The 19588-nt window shown below is 37.6% G+C and overlaps 1 protein-coding gene and 1 long non-coding RNA gene across 2 annotated transcripts; both read right to left on the bottom strand.

Moving 5' to 3' along the window:
* Positions 1-4202: 4202 nt before the first annotated feature.
* Positions 4203-6402, bottom strand: LOC112569628. The gene is made up of 3 exons (XR_003100488.1): positions 5288-6402; positions 4755-5052; positions 4203-4388 (listed from the first exon to the last, which is right to left on the bottom strand). It is a non-coding gene; the product is annotated as an uncharacterized LOC112569628 (long non-coding RNA).
* A 6118-nt stretch (positions 6403-12520) lies between these two features.
* On the bottom strand, positions 12521-19041 carry LOC112568565. Its single transcript, XM_025245896.1, has 8 exons — positions 18635-19041; positions 15942-16067; positions 15430-15621; positions 14311-14418; positions 13736-13789; positions 13425-13551; positions 12975-13102; positions 12521-12531 (listed from the first exon to the last, which is right to left on the bottom strand). Exons 1-8 carry the CDS (start codon positions 18699-18701, stop codon positions 12521-12523), a joined length of 813 nt encoding a protein of 270 aa, XP_025101681.1. The 5' UTR covers positions 18702-19041.
* Between the last annotated feature and the right edge of the window lie 547 nt (positions 19042-19588).

The raw sequence follows: 19588 nt of genomic DNA, 5'->3' as shown, positions 1-19588 counted from the left end.
ACGCACATGCACTAATGCACAAATTATAAACTAATAGACCTAATTTTTTTATGGTGGTGGAAAGGATGATACACTGTGTGGGAGTACTGTCGTAGCCATGCTGACATCATTGTACACCATACTTTAATAATTCCTTAGGCTAGATTTGTGTACCCTCTGTCACCCACCCAATTCCATCATGTAAGCACATCTCTTTCCCATCTTAAACATAAATTTGTAAGTAAATGTGTGTGCATGTGTGTAGGTGTATTTAGTTTATTCCTTGTTACTCATTGAGTAGCATAGGGCCGAGTGTAGCTAGGTATATAATATGTTAACTTTTGAGAGAAAGAGTGTGTGTGTCATACACTACTGACAGGCTTGTGCAAGATATATTCACATTCATTTCATATGAATATCTATCATCTTTACCTTCACTCCACTTAGATTTTACTTTGTATAATGTTTTAAAATTCAGTTGCTCAATCCTTCTTCGTTTCACTCCATTATTTTATTTTCCACATTACTCATTTAGTTCCTATTGTCCACATGATACATGGTGATATAAGAACCAAAGATGTTCACCAATAGTTAAAGGGAGGTAATTGGTGTAACTGTTACTATACACAACTTTGAAGTAATGAGAAAAAAATTAATGTCAAAACTTTAAAAGTTTCCAAAGAAAAACTTAAAATGAAACAGTTTTTTCATATAAAGGGACTAAACTGACATAAAATTGGATGCAGGTAAATAGAAGAAAAAGGTGTGCATACTTTCAAAGGTGGCCTTAGCAGCAGGTGAGGCCCAGGGAGAGTGTCACATGTATGATGAACTGAGGGTGACAAATTGAGCTCAACTCCAAACAGGGAGAAGTGCTTTACAAATTATATTATTATTGATAAAGTGACAAATTATTTTCTGAGGTATAATTTTCTTAAAGTATGTTACAATCAAAAGATTTCAAACAGTAAATTCCATTTGAAATGTTAACATATGAATTAAAAATGTCTTCTTTAATACTGTACACATGTCTAATTCCTATTTTACTTGACGTTTGTGAGAAATTTATCAAAGCCACTTTTTTATCAAAACTTTAGTTTTCAAATTGCCCTCAGCCTTACTCTTTGTACCACTCTTATGCTGCTGTGCATTAAGTTACAGATAATAAGGAATAAACATATTTTTTTACTTTAACTATTTCAGAACACAACATTGTAAAAGAGATTAAATTGAAGACACATGTTAAGCTAATGACTACTTGTTTACTTAAAGAGTAAATATAAACTCAAAAACTAGCAGCATTTTCATAATCAGCCTTTTTTATTTGACAATAAATGCAATTGGTGTGGCAAATTCTTCCCCTTCCTGACAATTGTGGGTGTGTTTGTTTGTTGGTGGATTGTTTATAATTTGTAGATCTTTTTTTCTGTTTTACTGGTTGATGCGTATACACACAATGGTATACACATAAATGTACATATAAACAAACATTCTCTCAGGAAGATGCAGACATTTAAATGTTCTTGCGCATTTCATATGTACGACTGCACATGTATGTAGTAGTGCATATTCATGTCTGTTTATATGCATATGAGTTTGCAGATTGTATGTACAATATCAGATCTCATACGCATATTTACACACAAACGTAACATGAGCAGGTATGCACAGAGCCACAAGCTAAATTGCAGATATTCAACTAATTAAGCATGCACACTAATAATCCTGCAAAACAAGCACACACAAGATTTTATGCACCGTCACACACATAAAATATCTGTCATGAAGTAAAGAGGCAACTATTTCAATGTGCTTGTATGTTCACATGTGTGCACACTTGCACAAAACTGCTTGATCATAAATATTTTATAAATATGTATGCTCGGAAAAATATTCACATCCACTAAGATTAGCAGCTGTACATGTCAGTCTTAGTAAGACTGTGTGTTTGTGAGGTTAAATGAAAACATGGCAAACTCTGCTAAGAGCTCCTCAACCACTGACAGACCTAATGTGTTTGTCACTGACTTCTCTTGATTCAACCAAATTATCGACATACAAATTGTTTACGTTTACTGTATAATCCACATTTTTCATTTCTATTCTAGAAAATTTGAGTTCATACCCACTTGCCTAGATTCAATTCTTGTGCCTAGTGGTCAAAGGGAGTTAATTTGGTCTCGGTGCACAGAGACAACTATATCAGGAAAGAGCTTAAGTTGAATTCAAATCTGTTTGACTGAGTAAACAAAATTAATGTAAAACATAGAGTTCTCTTTTATGTAAAAGGGACTGGAAGGCAAATTATGACATTGTGAAGAAGACAATAATCTGATTGCGATCAATTTGAATGGTTGGTTACATTGTTGTGGATTCATCAAAGATGAGGAAATGATTTTGTGTCTAGGGATGAGATCATAATCTATGATTGAGTCAAAGTAGCAAAATAAAATTAAGTTTATTCAGGAGATGGTGTTTAGTGTATTGTGTGTGTGTGTTGAAAAAAAAAAATTGTGAAATCATTGACAGCCCCTTTATGCATATATGTTTCAATGTAAAGCAAACCACATGCAAGTCAAACAATCTCTATGCTAAATTGTACAACAGACAAGCAAATAATGTCACCATAATTTTAATAGGTGTTCTTCACTGCTTCTTTCTCAGTATCAATATTAGACTTCAGTATGTAACACATTTCCTTTGGCAGGTTAGCAAAACCTTTTGCAATCCATTTAAATGCCCTTGGTTTAGTTGGCGGAACATAATGCAACATGTTGTTTGTACCATTGAGTTCCTCACTGTGACTGGAAACACTACAGTGAAATTTTTCTTGATACATGCTGTATTTGAGATTATGTGGGCTGCTTACAGTTCACACATTAGGTATCAAAAATAAATTTTGGAGCATAAAAACTATATAAATCTGGATGGCAGTTACAGGCAAGAGTTATTGGTGCTCATATGCTCCCAATGTACAGTCAGTGGATAGGTATACTAAGACAGTGGTTGTATAAATATTTGTAATTATTTAAATATTTATTAGTTTTTTTTTATTATACCTATCAATTATTATCATGACAACCATCAGAATAAAACATTTCCATTGTATAGTTATTTAAACAATAATAATAACAACAACACAACAAGTAATTCATATAAAACTCCATTTCCCAGTAGCAGCTAAGCTCAAAGTTTTTTAAACATTCATATATGCAGGTGCATGCAATATTAGACAGAAAAACAAATGTACATTACACAAAAAAGGCATGTGAGCAATGTGCAGGCATACACAGGCACACCACCACCACCCCTATCCCCAACATTCAAACATCCATGTGTAATGACTGCCAGATGCTCCTCCTGCAAGCTATCTTAATGTTCTATTTGTTGCTAATGGACAATGCACAGTAGTCATCATAGCAGAAGCTGTCGTTGAAGATAAAAGGTGTTAAATAATGGAGAAATCTTTTGGAATGATTTTCATATGCTTGCTTGAATTAATGGTTTTGTGCCATGCCCTGCATACTTTTTTTCTTAAAAAAAACTTTTAGCAAATGACATAGAACAAAGAAAATTTTTGTTTTTAAATTTGAGTTTATTTGAAATATCTCAGATATTGTAGACAAATATATGAGGAAGGGGGACCAGATGAGACTCAGGGGGTTAAAAGGCTCGCAATTTGTGTCGGACTTTGTGACGTCTATAAAGTCTGTCATTGGGCAACCTGTCCAACTTTTCACATTCGCCAGCCAGTTCTTTCTCTCTCTTTCTCTCTTTTTTTGACAGCGCTTTTCGCCTATGTATCCCTGCAGAACTATCTTTGAGAGGGTCTCATGTTTTGCAACATCACCGAGACATCAGGTTCCGCCGAGTGATGATACATGAAGTAGGGCTTGTAAAACATTGAAGCTATGGTCATCCCCACTGTTCCACTAACCTCAACGACTCGTCCCTCACTCTGGCCCACACGACGAAAGGAGGCGACATAAAACGGCGTTAATGGGGTTAAAAGTGGGTGCACACAGCGGTAGATGCCCACAGATTCGTCATCACCGTTCGGACTAAAGGTGACCATATTACCTAACATGTTGCCTCTGTCCTAAAGAGGACAGCGATGTGACGGAACGAGGCTTTCTGCTTGGTATTCTGTTCTCTCTCTCTACTCCATTCGTCTCATGTCATTATGCTAAAGGAAGAAAAGCTTAAACTTATAAGCTTTTTTTCTTCAAGCTCTTGGTAAAAAATTGACGAAAGACAAGAATACATCAACATCAAGTCCAAAAATTACTCGAAAAACTTACCGTATTTATGTTTATGCCACCTGGCCCTCAGAATGGCAAGGACAATAACAGTGAGGACTGCAACACCACAGAGTACCCCAGTAACTACCATGAATTGATGATCATCCCCTGTAACAACAAAAACGGATTTGACACAAAGTACACATGTTCAAACTTCTCCAAATATAGAAGTTATACTTTCTGTTTCCTGCTTGTGAATAAAACAATAAACAGTTTTAGTATGTAAAAAAATGGTTGTCATAAAGTCATATCTAAAGTGTCATAGAGAAATATTCGTTAGAACAAGTAACATCTACATGGTGAATATATTTTTACACGCAGTGTATAGGCAGTGTACTTACAAATATAAATATATTAAGTGTAAATTAGCTATTTGTGGAAGAAGGGTTAACTCGTAACTTTTGGAGGCGAGTATTTTCTCCAGTTGAAAATTATATACAGGCTATTTTAGAATTATATTATAGAGATATATACCTGAAATGCTGAAAAAAGTCAAAACTATTTCTCCAGTTCCTATTTCATTTGTGACAGTTAATGTCCAGTTGCCTTGGATCAACTTGTCTTTGTCTTGAAGAAGAATGGTTAGAGTTAAGTTTGGCGGGATACCATGAAGACTGCAGTTTACTTTTCGTCGAGTAGTTTCTGTTGAAGATGCAAGGGGTCAAGAAACATCCATTGATTATTGTCGAGTGGGCCTTGATATTTAAAATCACATGATCAGTCAGGTCATGATCTATTAATTTTGGAGCCACGTCAGTAAACTGTGGAGGACCTGAAAAACCAAAGAACAAATTAAATAGTTTTCGTTAAAGACTTGATAGCTTTTGTCATTTTTGGAAGTCATTATAATGCTTTGATTCTGTAGGTTTTTTTCATAATCATCTGACTAAAATAAAGTTAAGCATTGCTCAAACTCTTCACTCAAAGTCACCAGTGTTTCTTACACGCAGATTTTTGAATAATTCGTAGAAAACATTTTGCCAATGTTCGGTGAAGTTTGTACTCACATCTTAGGAGCAATGATACAGATCTGTTTTCTGTTGACCTGTTTCCTTCACACCGGACGACAGGCCAGTTGTCTTCACATGAAACAGCCGCCAGAATGAATAATGTGTGTTTCCTCCCTAGCGATAACTATTTCATCTCCTTTTCCATCTAACAGACGAAAGGTGGTTGGAGGGTTGCCTTTACCAAAAGCGCAGAAGATGCTGATGTTCTGACCCACGTCGATAATAAAAGTACCGTTAACCTCCTGTCCGTTTACAGTAAGATTTTTGACAGTAGGTGGGTCTGCAACAACAGTAACAAATAGAAAGAAAGAGGACATTACCAGCAATAGATGTAATATTAAACTACTACTACTACTGTTGTTGTTGTTATTATTGTTTGTTGTTGTTGTTGTTGTTGTTGTCTGCAAATGTGAAGTTCTCTGTCACACAAGGTTGTTCCTCTTTTCCCGATTTCATATCGACTACCAGCTAATTGTTAAAATAGTTACTATCTCTCCGAAAAAATGCAATCCTTAAAGTTTGTGTGAGGGTTACTTTCTGTAGCGTTCAACTACTCAGCACTTATGAATCACATGTTTTTTAAATGAGTAAAAATAAGGTCTAACAGTTAAATCTGTTAAATATGGTGGTGTTTGGCTACAAATGACTAATATTTGAAAATATCAGTTGTAGTACATTTTTGGAGAGAATTTTAATGTGGGAGAGCAAAGAATGAGACAAAGAAAAATATGATATGAAGTTTTATGTATTATAGTACTGACTATAAAGCCTTATATGTAATGTTTTGTTCCTGTCTGTAACGACCCATTTTCTTTCCACCACCATTTCCATTCGATTTCGATGTGCGATGTGTTCACTTTGCTGTACAGCTCCACTGGACCAGCTGGACTGACACAGCGAAGTAACGTTCCAGTTGTTACGTCACACCTGCCGTTAATAACAGCTAATCGTCCATCGTCGTCGGTGATGTTTTTGTCTGTTTTGAGCTTCACTGACAGTCTGTAGACTGTGTCTGACTGCTCACACCCTGAAGTATTCAGCCAGAAGGTCAGGTTGACGAAGTCGTGTTTGTAGACCCAAATGGTGTCTGTAAAGTGTGGAAATTCTAGCACCGCACCTGAAAAAGGACGTCCTACATTCATCTCCCTTTAGAAAAAATAACAGTAAGAAGACCGTAGCTCTTCTAAAATAGCCTGTTTGGTTATGAATCTATGAGATCCACTAATTTTTTTTTATCTAGAATGAAATATCATCTAAATTTAAGAAAATCTAGTCATCTATATATATAGTAGGTTAACAAATAATAAATCCCTCTCAACTGTGATTTTTTAAAATAAATAATAGTCTTTACATTTCATTAAAAGGTAACATTACTTGTTTGCCATCTATTTCCAAAACAACAACAACAACAACAACAACAACAACAAAAAACAAATTGATGGTCTGTCCCATCCTCAGTCATTTCTTAAAATGGGGGCAAAAGTCTGCTTAGTGAGAAAATTGAAAACTATGTTTACTACCAAAGAGTGTGCAAAAGTTTTTAAATGAGAAATTGAAGACATTCATAACTGTACTAATATCAGTTTGTCATTTTATGATGTATTTACATAACACCCATTAAGAAAAATATGCACATTCAAATTTGAAATTAAGTATTAATTTACTTTTTAAAATAACTACTGTTAAAAAGATTTTAAAACTTTTTCTACTCGAATTATACATTTTACATTTTCAGGATAACAGATAAATAGGCAAGCAAATTGCTGCATACAAATTATAGTTTTCCCAGTAGGGCATGTTATTCTTCTGTTTTATGAAATGTCGATGCTGAAAGTATGTCCAAATTTAAATGTACAAAATAAACTCACACTTTTCCTGCTGTGCATAAATCACTGTCTGAAAAACGAGAAATGCGAACATAGGTTTGCTCACACAACGCGTTTTAGGCATCTTGAAATTCTTTGAACAATAAAAGTTCTCCCTGAGATCGACTCCAAGCTATCATTTTTCACAAGCCAAATGCAGGCAAACCATGTAGCAAGCAAAATTTAAAATTCTCTTCTTCCTTGATGTAAGCTGACACTTCCGTCTTTTAAGAAATCAAAACCTTTCATGAGACCATAGCTCGACGTTTGAAACTTAGGAAACACGGAATTTATTCAAAGCGATTTAAGTTTATTCTGCTAAAATCGTCATTTGAATAAGTAAAGACATATTCTGTGTGTTTGTGTGTGTGTGGATTTATGTCAAATAGAAGGGGTGGATGCAAAGAAAAAAAAAAGAAAGAAAGAAGGCGAAATATATCAAAAACGAAGCAGTGTAAAAATAAAGAAATGCGAAGTATTACAATGTTTCTGTGTCTTCTCTCCAACTTGCTTTGTCCCTGGGGAACTCTTACCACATACGTTAAAAGAATTTTGTAGGGGAACAGTATAAACAATGATCACACGCCAGTCTCTTACATTTCTCGCCACGATACTCACGAGGGCCCACCTATGATCGTCCGTAAACAAGAGACTTGTGATTTAAAGTTCAGTAATACAGATTTATGAAATATACTAAATAATTTGATAAACTTGAACAGTTCGAGACACGAAATACATTTAATACGGTTCCCCATCTTTCTCCACATCACGTTTCTAACATTTTCCTGCTTTGGGTTTGACACTGCACTGACTCATTTCCTTTTGCCTTTGCCTTTTTAAAAACGCCTTTCAAATGATTGTCAATTTTTATAAAAAACCAGCTTAAATTCTTAACAACCAAATTCATGCCAGTTCATTTACCAACAAATACCCTTTTGCATGTCTTTAAAGGGAAAAATACACACAAATATTATTTGTTTCATCACAGATTTTATGCTATGCTGCTGTGAATATCGCTGTCATATCACAGTAATTTATTATAAATAATTTATTGTAAATATTCAATTATTTATTTATTCTTCTGACCTGGCCTTGATGTGATGCTCACGCATTAAAACACTTATTTACACACACATACAAAATTGCCTATATTGTGGAATCTGTATAAGGTTTGATACGCCTGCTTTACAGATTGTTTTTTAGACATAATGAGAAATTTAAACCTAAGCTTCCATTTAATACGTGTTTGAGTTGATCATAGCATGCGTGCGGGGCAATCCATCAGTATTAACATGTCCCGAGATATGATGTTGGGATTATGAACACGGATGCGGTTTCTTGGCAGCTGTGAGTCCATGGAGCACAGAAATCCAATCTCTTTCTTTCTTACTCACCCGTGCAGCGCAGAGAGTTGTGAAATGACTAAGGTTATATTTTGAAATTTAAGTTACCAGCTGAGCTGCATGGTCTGATTGGCTTGGAGACTGCGGAGTAAGGTAAAGTGACCCTTGACCTCTCACACAGACACGATGAACTCAGATTCAAATTTGCAGGTTAAAAAAAGGATTACCTGCCAACCGGCACTAATATGCATATATATTTTGGTTTTCCAGTATTAAGTGCAATGCTTACTCAGTTTCGTCTTCAAGCAATTCACCAAAAGGTTAATTGAGCTCAATGTCTACATTGATAGCAGAGAGCTTATATTTTTAATATTGAAACATAATGTGTACATTGCTACGAACAGACACAAATACATTTAGTCCATTACAATGGTGAGCATGCGGAGACATACACGTAAGAAATTATTTTCCACTTCGTCGCTGAAAAGAACTTTAGACCTTTACCCTGAGTGTTGGCAGTTTCTCAAATCTTTGAGTAGAGCTCCGCGTGGGTCGACCATTTCCAATGATCAAATAGTTGGAAAATTAATTTTGTAGGAGTTTTTATGCACTAGAGGATAAAGGAGGCAGGACTGTACATCAAGCTAGGTCATATTTTTATCTGGTGCGTCCCGTTCGTGTATATTTATAAACAAAATTGTCATTCTTAACCCCAACATACATAAAATAGCTGATGTCTACTACTAATAATAAATGCAAGAATTTTTAAAGCGCATACTGACACTCTTAAGCATGCTCTTAGTGCTGAAAAACAAGAACGAGACAAAGGCAGCATTCGAGGGTCAGGAAAACAAACATCATATGAACTACGAAAGAGGAAACAACAGTGATGATGATGAATAAAAAACAACACAATGCAAAGAGAAAATAAGTAACAAAAACTGAGGATATCGTGATTTTGCATAAAGAAAACAAGCCTGAAAGTGTGTGAAAAAAGACTGGCAAGAAGAAAGCCTCCAACTTAAACTTAAAAGCCCCATTACCTCGGTGGAGTAGAAAGGATAATTTAAAGTGTGTAAGAAAGAAAAAAGAGAACAGAAAAAAGAGGTTGGTACTAAGAAAGGTCAGATTTTTACAAATACACAAAAAGGACAAAAGTCGACAAACTGCAACAAAATGATATAAAAAAGAAGGCACATAGTACCAGGTTACCGGGAATCATAATTATGTAATTAAAATACTAGAATGTATCTAAAGAATTTCTAGGCTTGATGCTATTCAGTGCATGTCGTATCAAACTGGTACAAAACCATTTGGATGTTCTTGTACTTGATGGACAATGAAAAACAGTCGTTGTCACATGATCTGGCAAGCATTAATGAAAAATGCCAAACTTATGCAGGAAGTGTATTCGGTGACTTCGGTTCTTGTGAAAGGTCGCCAGAGTATCACGAGTGTAGCGTGGCAGGGGACATGACATTCAAGTGTTTGTTATCAAATGACAATCGACAATGACTGTCAAGATATACTCCTTTGCAGTCTGCCCCTCTGTTGATTTAGATACCTCAATCATAAGGAACTCTTTAAACTGTTGACCTATTGTGAAAGGTTATTCTTTTCTGTTTCTAAGGATGACGTAGGCGCTGCTCAGCTACGGATGTGACCAGACAAGAATACTTTGTGTTCTGCTGTTAATGCTTTCAAACGGCTCATGAAACAGCGATGAAAGATTTCAAATAGCAGGCAGCGGTGTTCACTGAAGTGTAAACTGGTCTTTGAATTGCCCACTGGGAGTCAATAAAGTTGTATTGTATTGTGTGAACCTGTGCTATGTTTCCAAGGAAAAGAGATCACAATAAAGGTAGTTTTACAACTAATGACAGATGGAGTGTGTACACGCGCGCGCGCGTGTGTTAAAAAATGAAAAGAGGAAAAAAATATTATACCAATGTATAAAATTGCATTTCCACGGCCAGTTGCACAGTATGCTAATTGTCTATCATTAAGCTGATTGCTCTTACTATATCTGTACAACTTTGAATAGTGCTCAATCATGATGTGGGCGTTATGCACATATGGTTGGACTCCACCAGGCTTTTGTGAACTAGGACAAGGTTAGGCATGCGTTGATCACATGATTCAGTGATGAATCACCTTGAGCATAACACTAAAACAGTGGTTCTTAACCGGGGTTCTATCGAACCCTAGGGGTTCGGTGAGTCGGTCTCAGGGGTTCAGCGGAGCCTCCGCCACGGAGGTCAAGACACACCCGCAATTCGTGATGACACTAAAGAAGGGTTCGGTGCATGTGCATGGGAAACTTGTGGGTTCGGTACCTCAAACAAGGTTAAGAACAGCTGCACTAGAAGTAAGCGTGAGTGTACCTTGAGTGCGATTCATGCGTAGATAACAGCTTGCAATTCCGAATTTCTTTTTTAAAATAGTTACTGTGACAAACTACTCTGTGACAAATGTCTAATGACAAACTTAGTTAACCCCAAAGAGGGGAACAATGATGCAGAATAAATTTGTGAAATGATATTACACGAGGATTATGTATTAACAATGGCAACTGCTTTTGAATATATATATAGTTAACTAGATTAAGGAAATGCACCCACAAAAAAATACATTAATTTCTTCGTGACAGTACACTAGAGCATAGAACCCTAAGTAACCCTGGTTGACATCAGAAAAATCTATAATATGAACAATATCAAATAAAAGTCTAAGGTCTGTATGGGAAAGGGTTAGACATCAATCATATCCGCGATTATTCAAAAAAGCAAATTACATGCGCATCTACACAAGTTTATTAGAGGTGTCAAGTGAAAGTTGTAACTAGGCGTATAAATTAAAAGAATTATTTGTAACTTCATCAGGTGTTTTCATTCGTTAAAATACATCAGTTTATATTATTGCATGTAAATATTTACAGAAGCATTAAAAGAGAACGGGATCCATATAACAGTCTTTCTCACAGTAAAACGTTTCTTAATATTGAAAAAAAATGTCAGTAAAAATAAAATAAAAGAGAACGGGAGGAAACTGCAATAAAACAGCTAACAGACCACGAGAAATAAACAAAATTTGTGATCCTATCGTGGTGAAACAAAGGGGACCATGTAGTTATAAGCAGTCAAATATTTAGAAGGATTATAAATCGATATAACTTTGAAAAATTACTTTAATAATGTATAAATGTACACTTCACAATAAAAACAACAACAGTTGATTAAGGCGCTGGTCACAAACTTCTTTTCAAACAGCTGAATGTTATCAGTCAATTCAAAATGCACTTCAATATAAATAGGAAGACTGGTAATTGATGATGTTGATCACAGTTCTGTGAGATGGTGAATATAAACGTTCATGTCTGTAAAGATTCTTATAAGTGATGTAGCGTTTGCTATTTGCCTATATAACAAAATCATTTATTGTTCAAAACACTTTTCTTCAATTTGTGCTAGATACAAAATACCTTTCTTCATCGACGAAAACTCATATACCACTAACTTTATTGCATACATCCACGCCTTCTCTGGTCAATCGTTTGTTGATATTAAAGGTTTAACACCTCATGTGATGAACACGAATGAGCACTGTACGTGAACACTGGACATGCCTGTGAAATCTTTCTATGTTTCAGTTTTTCCTGAAATTCATTTGAAATGAAAAGTAGATACATGTTTATTTGCATCACCTGGATGCTTTAAATGATTTCGGATTTGAAAGGAAATGTTGAATACTTCTTGGAAAAGCTTTTGAGGTCTTAAAGTTGCCGATGTCCGGTTAGCTTTGCTTTAATTTTTTCATGCACACTGGGTTCTTTTATCCTTTAATTTAGTTAAGGGATGATTTACGTGTGTTTTGACAATCTTCCACAGTCATTGTCATCCCCATCATAAGAAGAAGCGTAGTGAAGTAACCTGACATCACACGCCGCATCCTGTTCTGTAGGATTCATGTTTATGATGTTTATGTTCAGTTCGGGATTGCTTGCAGGCCAAGGGGCACAGCTCCTAAGATACATCTGCAAACAAAAAGATGAGTGCTTCATATTTTAAACTAAGTCATGTATCTGCTAGCAACACTACAAAGTCAATTTAATAGTATACTTAAATATTACATTCCTCATTTAAAATGGTCAAATGATGTAGAAAAGGGCTGCATGAGTTCCCTTTTTAATATCCTATAAGCAAAAGTGTTTTTTTTAATGATTCGATGTAAAAGAATCAAGATACGCACATTTCAAACATTTCCTTTTTGTTATTTTTTTATGTTCACACGCAGATCTTGTTTTCTTTTATTCGTATACATATTTGTTTACACACCCTGAACAAAAAACAAACCACACTAAATACGTCAGAGAAAGAAGCTCCAGCTACTAACTAGTTACATAATCCCATACATCATTCACCCTTATTCTGAAATACTATTCCCAATTCGAGAGAGTATTATGTTATTTATACTAACCATCTGTCTCTTTCAGTGTGTCTGCTTTAGTAGAATCCGCTGTCTCTGGCATCAAAAATTTGTTTTCAAAGTCTTTGACGGCAGGGTTATAAGCCAGGCCTTCGACACACGTTCCTTTATGTCCTTTTCTGAATAAATAAGGAATTAATATCAACAATTTCAGCTACATGTGACGAAGTGTGGACATTTTGAGTATTTGGTTATATCTGCTAGGTTGTTCTATGTACCTGCGTCATTGTATCAGGTACATTATTGTAAGAATGTTGTGCGTTAGTAGTTGTCTACTAATGGTCGCTCGTATACACATTTCATTTCTATTAGGATGTTTTCTTGCTTTCTTGAGAAAGGACAAGAGACTTGATCTAAAGCCTTATTGCTGTGAAACACAACTTTCAGCTTTTCATTAAGACTTAAACATTTAAAGCATAGATTAAAACACTGTCAACTTACCGTTTTCTGACGAAGGTCACCAATTTTCTCCGCTTAACAATCAGCAACGACGCCACAACGCCTGCTAATAGACATGGACACACCACACCTATGATCATCCCAGTATTACTTTCTTGTTCTGAGGCACCTGCCACACATTATATGCTGGTAATTGGTGCGTTCTTCTGACAAACATCATCAAACTTAAAGTTTGCTTTTACTTTTTCTAAGTTTATAAGCTACTTTTTTCACTATTAGTAAAAATGATACAGTGATTTTGTGTATAAAAGAAATCTATTTTAAAACAAAGTATATTATTAAAAAATACTCGCCTTCTTGGCATCGATCTTCGCTTTCATCGGTACTTCTCTTATTTTGGTTTGGTCCTGTAGACAAAACGGACAGTATGGATTCTGATGTCATCAAGCTATCCATCATTCCTATCTGATTAAAATTCTACTTTCATTATTTATCATGTCATATCTCTTTACGAATGAAACGCAATGTTGGTGAAAGAGCTGAATAACCAAACGCTGAATATTTACTTTGTAAGTAACAAAAATGTATAAAGTAGCATATCAACTTTAAAGTATATTAATAAGAGAACAACTTAAAAGGTCTACTTTCTATCAAGAATAAATTGTGAAATAAAATGCAACAATAGCATTAGCAATGTTTTTTTTATTAATGGATTAAGGTCTTAGGAAAGATTAAAATAAAGAAAAATGTGTATCGCGTAGCCAGTTACAGATAGGATCATCAATATAATCTCATTTCTCATCCATGAGTTTGTGAGAAAAATAGTGAAGGAGATGAATACAGAGGTTTGAGAAAGAGAAAGTGTGTGCCTGCAAATTTATGTCTGCGGATATTTGTGAGCTTGTACTGTTTTATTTAACAAGCTTACCATTTTCATTCTCATTTGTGCTGTTCCGACATTTGTTCGGACTTTTATGATTTGTACTTGCTGAAGCATTGTCTGAGTTCATTTTCTCTTCAGAAAGAACTTGCACTGCTTTGTAAAAGAATAACTGTTTGGTATGATTACAATAGATTACAATTAAAAAAATAATTACAATTTAAAGTAAAACATGACATCTTATAAGAAAAACGACAATGTTAAAGAGGTAAATATATAGCACTCGTGCAGTTTAATACTCACATTCTTTATCTCTGTCATTCTCGTTTTCGTTCTTATGCAAACTCACACGGTGTGCACAATAGATAAACTCTGTATATTGTAGGTTTAATGACAACTATGAAACGTTTTAAGAGACCAGAGTCAGAGACTACAGAAGGCAAACAAATTTGATTGTGTTAAATAAATTATAGTTTAAATCAGTGATGCCCAACCTTTTTCGGCCTGCGGGCCATACACATTTCCGACATGCGTGTCACGGGCCGCTTCACCGCACAAGTACAAAAAAAAAAAAAAAAAAAAATAGAGCAGATACCATTTTTATTAGAAACAAGTTGTACTTACCATTTACTATGTAGTAATTAGTGGGATATTTGAAGTTGTTCACCCGAAACCAACTTCTGAATGTCCGGCTGCATCGTAGAGACACCAAGTCGGAGCACTGAATCGAAATGTTCGTCCATCGAAAAAAAGATTGAGAGACGCCCCTACGTAGGGATAAATACTTCTTCTTCCTTTTTTTTTTCTTTTTTTTTTTTAGGTCTTTTTTTATTACTAACATGCCGATTTCCTGCACTGTGGGCAGAAGTTTCGCGGGCCGGATATGGCCCGCGGGCCGTGGGTTGGGCATCCCTGGTTTAAATAAATATTTACGGCAGTGAAATCTATATTACAAACAGAGATTGGTACTTCAGGCTCTTTTACAAGGAAATGAAACTGCAAACTAATGAAGTTTGGTCTTTTTCTTTACGCATGACTTGTATTTAAATGAGCATTTTTCATGCAGTGGTCATGTTAATAATTTTAGCCACCTTGATAAAATAAATTTACTGAAAGAACTTTACAGTTATCATCAAACAGGTAAATGTCAAGAAGACCGTTGCTTACCTGGTGCAATTTTACAACTGAATGGTTTTTCATGTGCAACTTCAAATAAAAATTCACCAGATCTTATACATTTTTCAGGTTTAGTTATGTTGACACTAAAAATAACAGAAAGCTGCGGATCACAGGTGTAGCCTGTTGCAGGGTCACAGTCAAATTTCCCTGATCGCACCCAGTTACAGTCTGCAATCATTTCTGCAACAAAAATAAAATTGTATTATGTGCCACTGTTGGCTTGAATTATGAAAATAAAACGGAAGTGAAGTTTAAAACACGTGTGTCTGTGTTTTAAGGTATTTGCTATTTCAATCGCTTCTAAGACATTTTCACTTTGTATACGTTTAGTGATCTTCTTTCCTGTTGTTTAAGTATTTATATATTGACACAAGGTTAAATACGTTTTATCTGTCGCTATTTCTCTTTTCGTATTCGTGTGCCTACATGCATGTGCATATGCAACTTCATAGCAACTCTTCAACAACTTTAACAATTACACCAAGATATGAAGCGTTTACCGTCACCAGAGTCTGCACGTAGTGAAATGATGAATTCCCTTTTCTCCCTTAAGACAATATCACTGAAGTTGCAGATGACTCTTTTGGCACAACCTTCTTTTGTGCAATGAACGCTACATGAGTTTTCTGTAATCAATATGAAAAAAAATAAATCACACATGTTAATCATTTCATGATTTTCATGCCAGTAATATGGAGCTATGTGTGCTCTGCTAGTTACATTTTGTTCCATCGGTATGTTCCAGTCTATATAACAATATAACAATATACCAATCTTGGGCCAATCATCGTTGCCCAAGGTTTCAAGTAAAACCTGCATCAATCAATATTGCCTCAATGATGTTTTTGGTGGTATTTGGTCCATATTAACCCTATTTTGAAGCAGTGTTGAAGCTCAAGACAGATTGGTTTAGTACATTTAAAACATTGTCATTCGTTTTCGGTCTGTAAAATTAAAAACGACCTTCAGTTGACAAGTCATTAGAACAAGACTAATGGGCGGCGTAGTTTTCGTTGCCTCCGATGAAGCGAGTGATCCCTCGTACCTTCTTGTTGATGCACATCCTGTAGTATTCCGCTCACTGATAGCAACATGTTGTGGTGAAGAGTCCGTTTTCTCCCTGTTTTAGTTTCGTCCTTTACACGTGTAGCCTGGCAACCATCTGTTCCCCTGGTTCCAGAATCGTAGATACAGTGACACCTGTTACCAGTATCGCTGCCATGGCAGCATCTTCGATGTGTACGTCTACACACGTGCTGGATCTGATCAATGTTTTCTCGCCGGCGTATGTTGGTCTACCTGTTGCCCCTTTCTGCAGGACAGCCTGTAGATTAGGGGCTTGCGCAGATGGTCAATGTTCATGCCACACCCCACTTTGATGTGGCCCTTGCCACTACACCTGAAGCATGAAGGCCCGTTGTCCTCGTAGCTGGAGCGTGGTGGCCGCTGGTTTGGCGGTCTGCCAGCCGCAGGTTCGTTGCCTTGACCTTGTTGCAGTTGACGTCGCAACGACTGCACGTCGGCCGACAGCTTCCTCACCTCTGCATTCCAGTCTTCGGCGGGGGTGGATTGTGCTGCGTTGACTGCCGCTTGCTTTCCAGCGCCTGTCTTGTGTGCTGGTCCCTCAGCATCCTGCTCTTCCTGTCGTATGCCGCCAGAGGTCCAGCGCTGTGTCGTTCTTGCCCCCGGAAAATGGCGGCAGTCGCGGTGTCTGCGGCCCGACAGCATTCAACGCCTTCCCTCCAAACACATACCCGCACTTACATCCTGTCACTAGTCGACCCGCCCCCCGCTCTCCTTCGGTGACGGAGTTTTCACCCGGTCAGTTATTATCCCCCACCGCCAAGCCTGTACCTGTCCTGTGTGCGTGTGTATGCGTGTCATATTCCATAGCACTGTAGCGGGAGCGCTGTTTAGGTCAGTGGTACTGCTGACAGTGCCTAGTCACTCCACCCCAGACCCCCTTCCACCCCACGCGTGGTCGCGCGAGCGGCGCGCAGCGCGAGACAGGCAGCAACTGCGGGTGACGTGGTACCCAAGCTGCCCTGTACAAAATGCGGGCGTAGAGCAGCGCCCACGCCTAAGCGGTCCGGTGGCGCAACGGTTAGCGCCTGTCACCAATGCAGTGAAGGTTGGCTGTCCAGAGTTCATTTCTCGTCTCGGGCAAGCTGTTCTTTCTCTGCACGTGGCATCTGTTTACAGGGCTGGCTGCTTGCCGTAATATAGCCTCAGTTGCTAGCACGGCGTAAAACACCAATCCCCCCCCCCCATAGTGCGAAATCGCCGCAAGGTGGAAGCACTTTCCTACTAAACAACAACAACAAAGCGCCCGCGCCTTTCCTCTCGGTACGAGAACTGGTCCTGCTGGTAGAGCAGTAAGAGCGTTTCGAGTCTGAGTTAGCGAGAAGTACCTTTGGGCTGCGAAGCCCCTGGTCCGCTGGAAATAGCGGCTCGTGACACTCAGTCTCTTTTCCCCCTTTTTCCCCCCTTTGGGAGTTGAGCAAGCGAGAAGTACCATCGTGCCGCAAGGCATCTGGTCCGCTGGCAATAGCGGCTTCTGGCACTCAGTCTCTTCCCCACCCCCCGGAGTTAGGTGTTAGGTTCTAGATAGATAGGTAGGTAGGTAGTTGTTAAGTTTGGTAGTTGTTTTGCTGGTAGATGTGTATTTTGTAAATAAATTTATGTCTATGAACTGTAAGTACTCGTGTGAGCGTGTTAGTGTCAGCGAGTGCTAGTGTGTCATACGCATACGCATGTCTCTGCCGTGTGAACGCGAGTGAGGTTTGTGTACTGTCCATGTATGTAGATGTGACAACAGCAGCAGAAGAGAAAAAAACACACGAGAAGGTCCGGCGGAACTGACGCACCGACTGAAAAGACACTTTACGTGTAGTTAGAAAGTAAAGCAGGGTCTTTTGTGGACTCCTAGGTCGGCTGTAGTTCGGGTGCGTGCAAGAGATAGGTATAGGTAAAAAGAACACAACGCGAGGCAGGTAAAAACTAGACGACGCATCCGACTAACGAGAGCTAGAATTTTCGTAGAGAGGAAAATTCTCCTAGGGAACTTCCGTCCTCTTCCCTGGAACGACAAAGAGGAACGGACTGATTTGGCGCTAAAGTGTAGCATAGGGTGCTAGCGAGAGGTGTCGGTCAGTCCGGTTACAGTACTATAAAAGGAAAGAAAGAAACCTACCTTGACCATAAACTGCCTGCACACATAACCATGCAGCGACTGTTGTTGTGAGCACCATATTTTTCATTTTTCTTTCTGTTGCTTTTGTCTTTTTGAAAGTGAATTCAGATATTAAGATGATGAATCCGAACAAAAATGCCAGCACAGACCGGTCGGTATGTCCAGGAACAGGGTTTGTTAGAACCCTTTTTAGTCCGGATCATCGGTACTCACGGACGACGAGCGCGGCGAGAACTCTGATCCAATGCCCTCCATGGTACCTGAACGAGAAGATGTTCTATGAACACACTCAGAATTTAAAAGAACTAAATAAAATACTTGCTGAGGTAAAGAGCAAGCCTTCACAATAATGCTCCCTAGCTTCTTTTCCTCCCTCTTCTCACAGCTTTCCTCAGCAGGCGAGGTCTGACGAGCTGCCTGCTTTGTCAACGCGCAGCGTTTGCTGGCCTGCACTTCCCAGAGCTATTTTCGATTTTGGTTCACGTGACGTATCACATGATGTGCAAATGAGGCTCGTTACCCTTCTGACAGACAAACTCCGCGTCTCATACAGCTCGGAGCTTCCAGCTGAATTTCTTATCAGCGTTTATTACTAAATCGCCCAAATCTTATTTTAATCATTAACAGTTTTTAATCTGCACTTAATCTATGATAAATATATTTAGTATTCCGGCAATCTTAGTAAGATTTTCTCAATTCTCTGTCAAACTTTTATTTTGATGAAATAAGGTGTTTTCAAGCCTGAAGTTTGCACCATCTGTTTGCTCGGTCTGCCACAGACTTCAGATCAATTGTCGGCGGTGTGTGTGTGTGCGCGTGATGTGTAGGTGTGCATGGGAATGATCGATACAGCGTATATATATATTATTTTTAAAAATATATATTGGAAACAGAGCTCACCTTCCATTTAAATTGCCCTAATAAAGTTGGTTGTTATTGTTATTGCTGTTAACA

The sequence above is a fragment of the Pomacea canaliculata genome, linkage group LG7 (genome assembly GCF_003073045.1).
Source record: "Pomacea canaliculata isolate SZHN2017 linkage group LG7, ASM307304v1, whole genome shotgun sequence".
Lineage (NCBI taxonomy): Eukaryota > Metazoa > Mollusca > Gastropoda > Architaenioglossa > Ampullariidae > Pomacea > Pomacea canaliculata.
The sequence above is the reverse complement of the archived record's forward strand: the minus strand, read 5'-3'. Positions and strand labels throughout refer to the sequence as shown.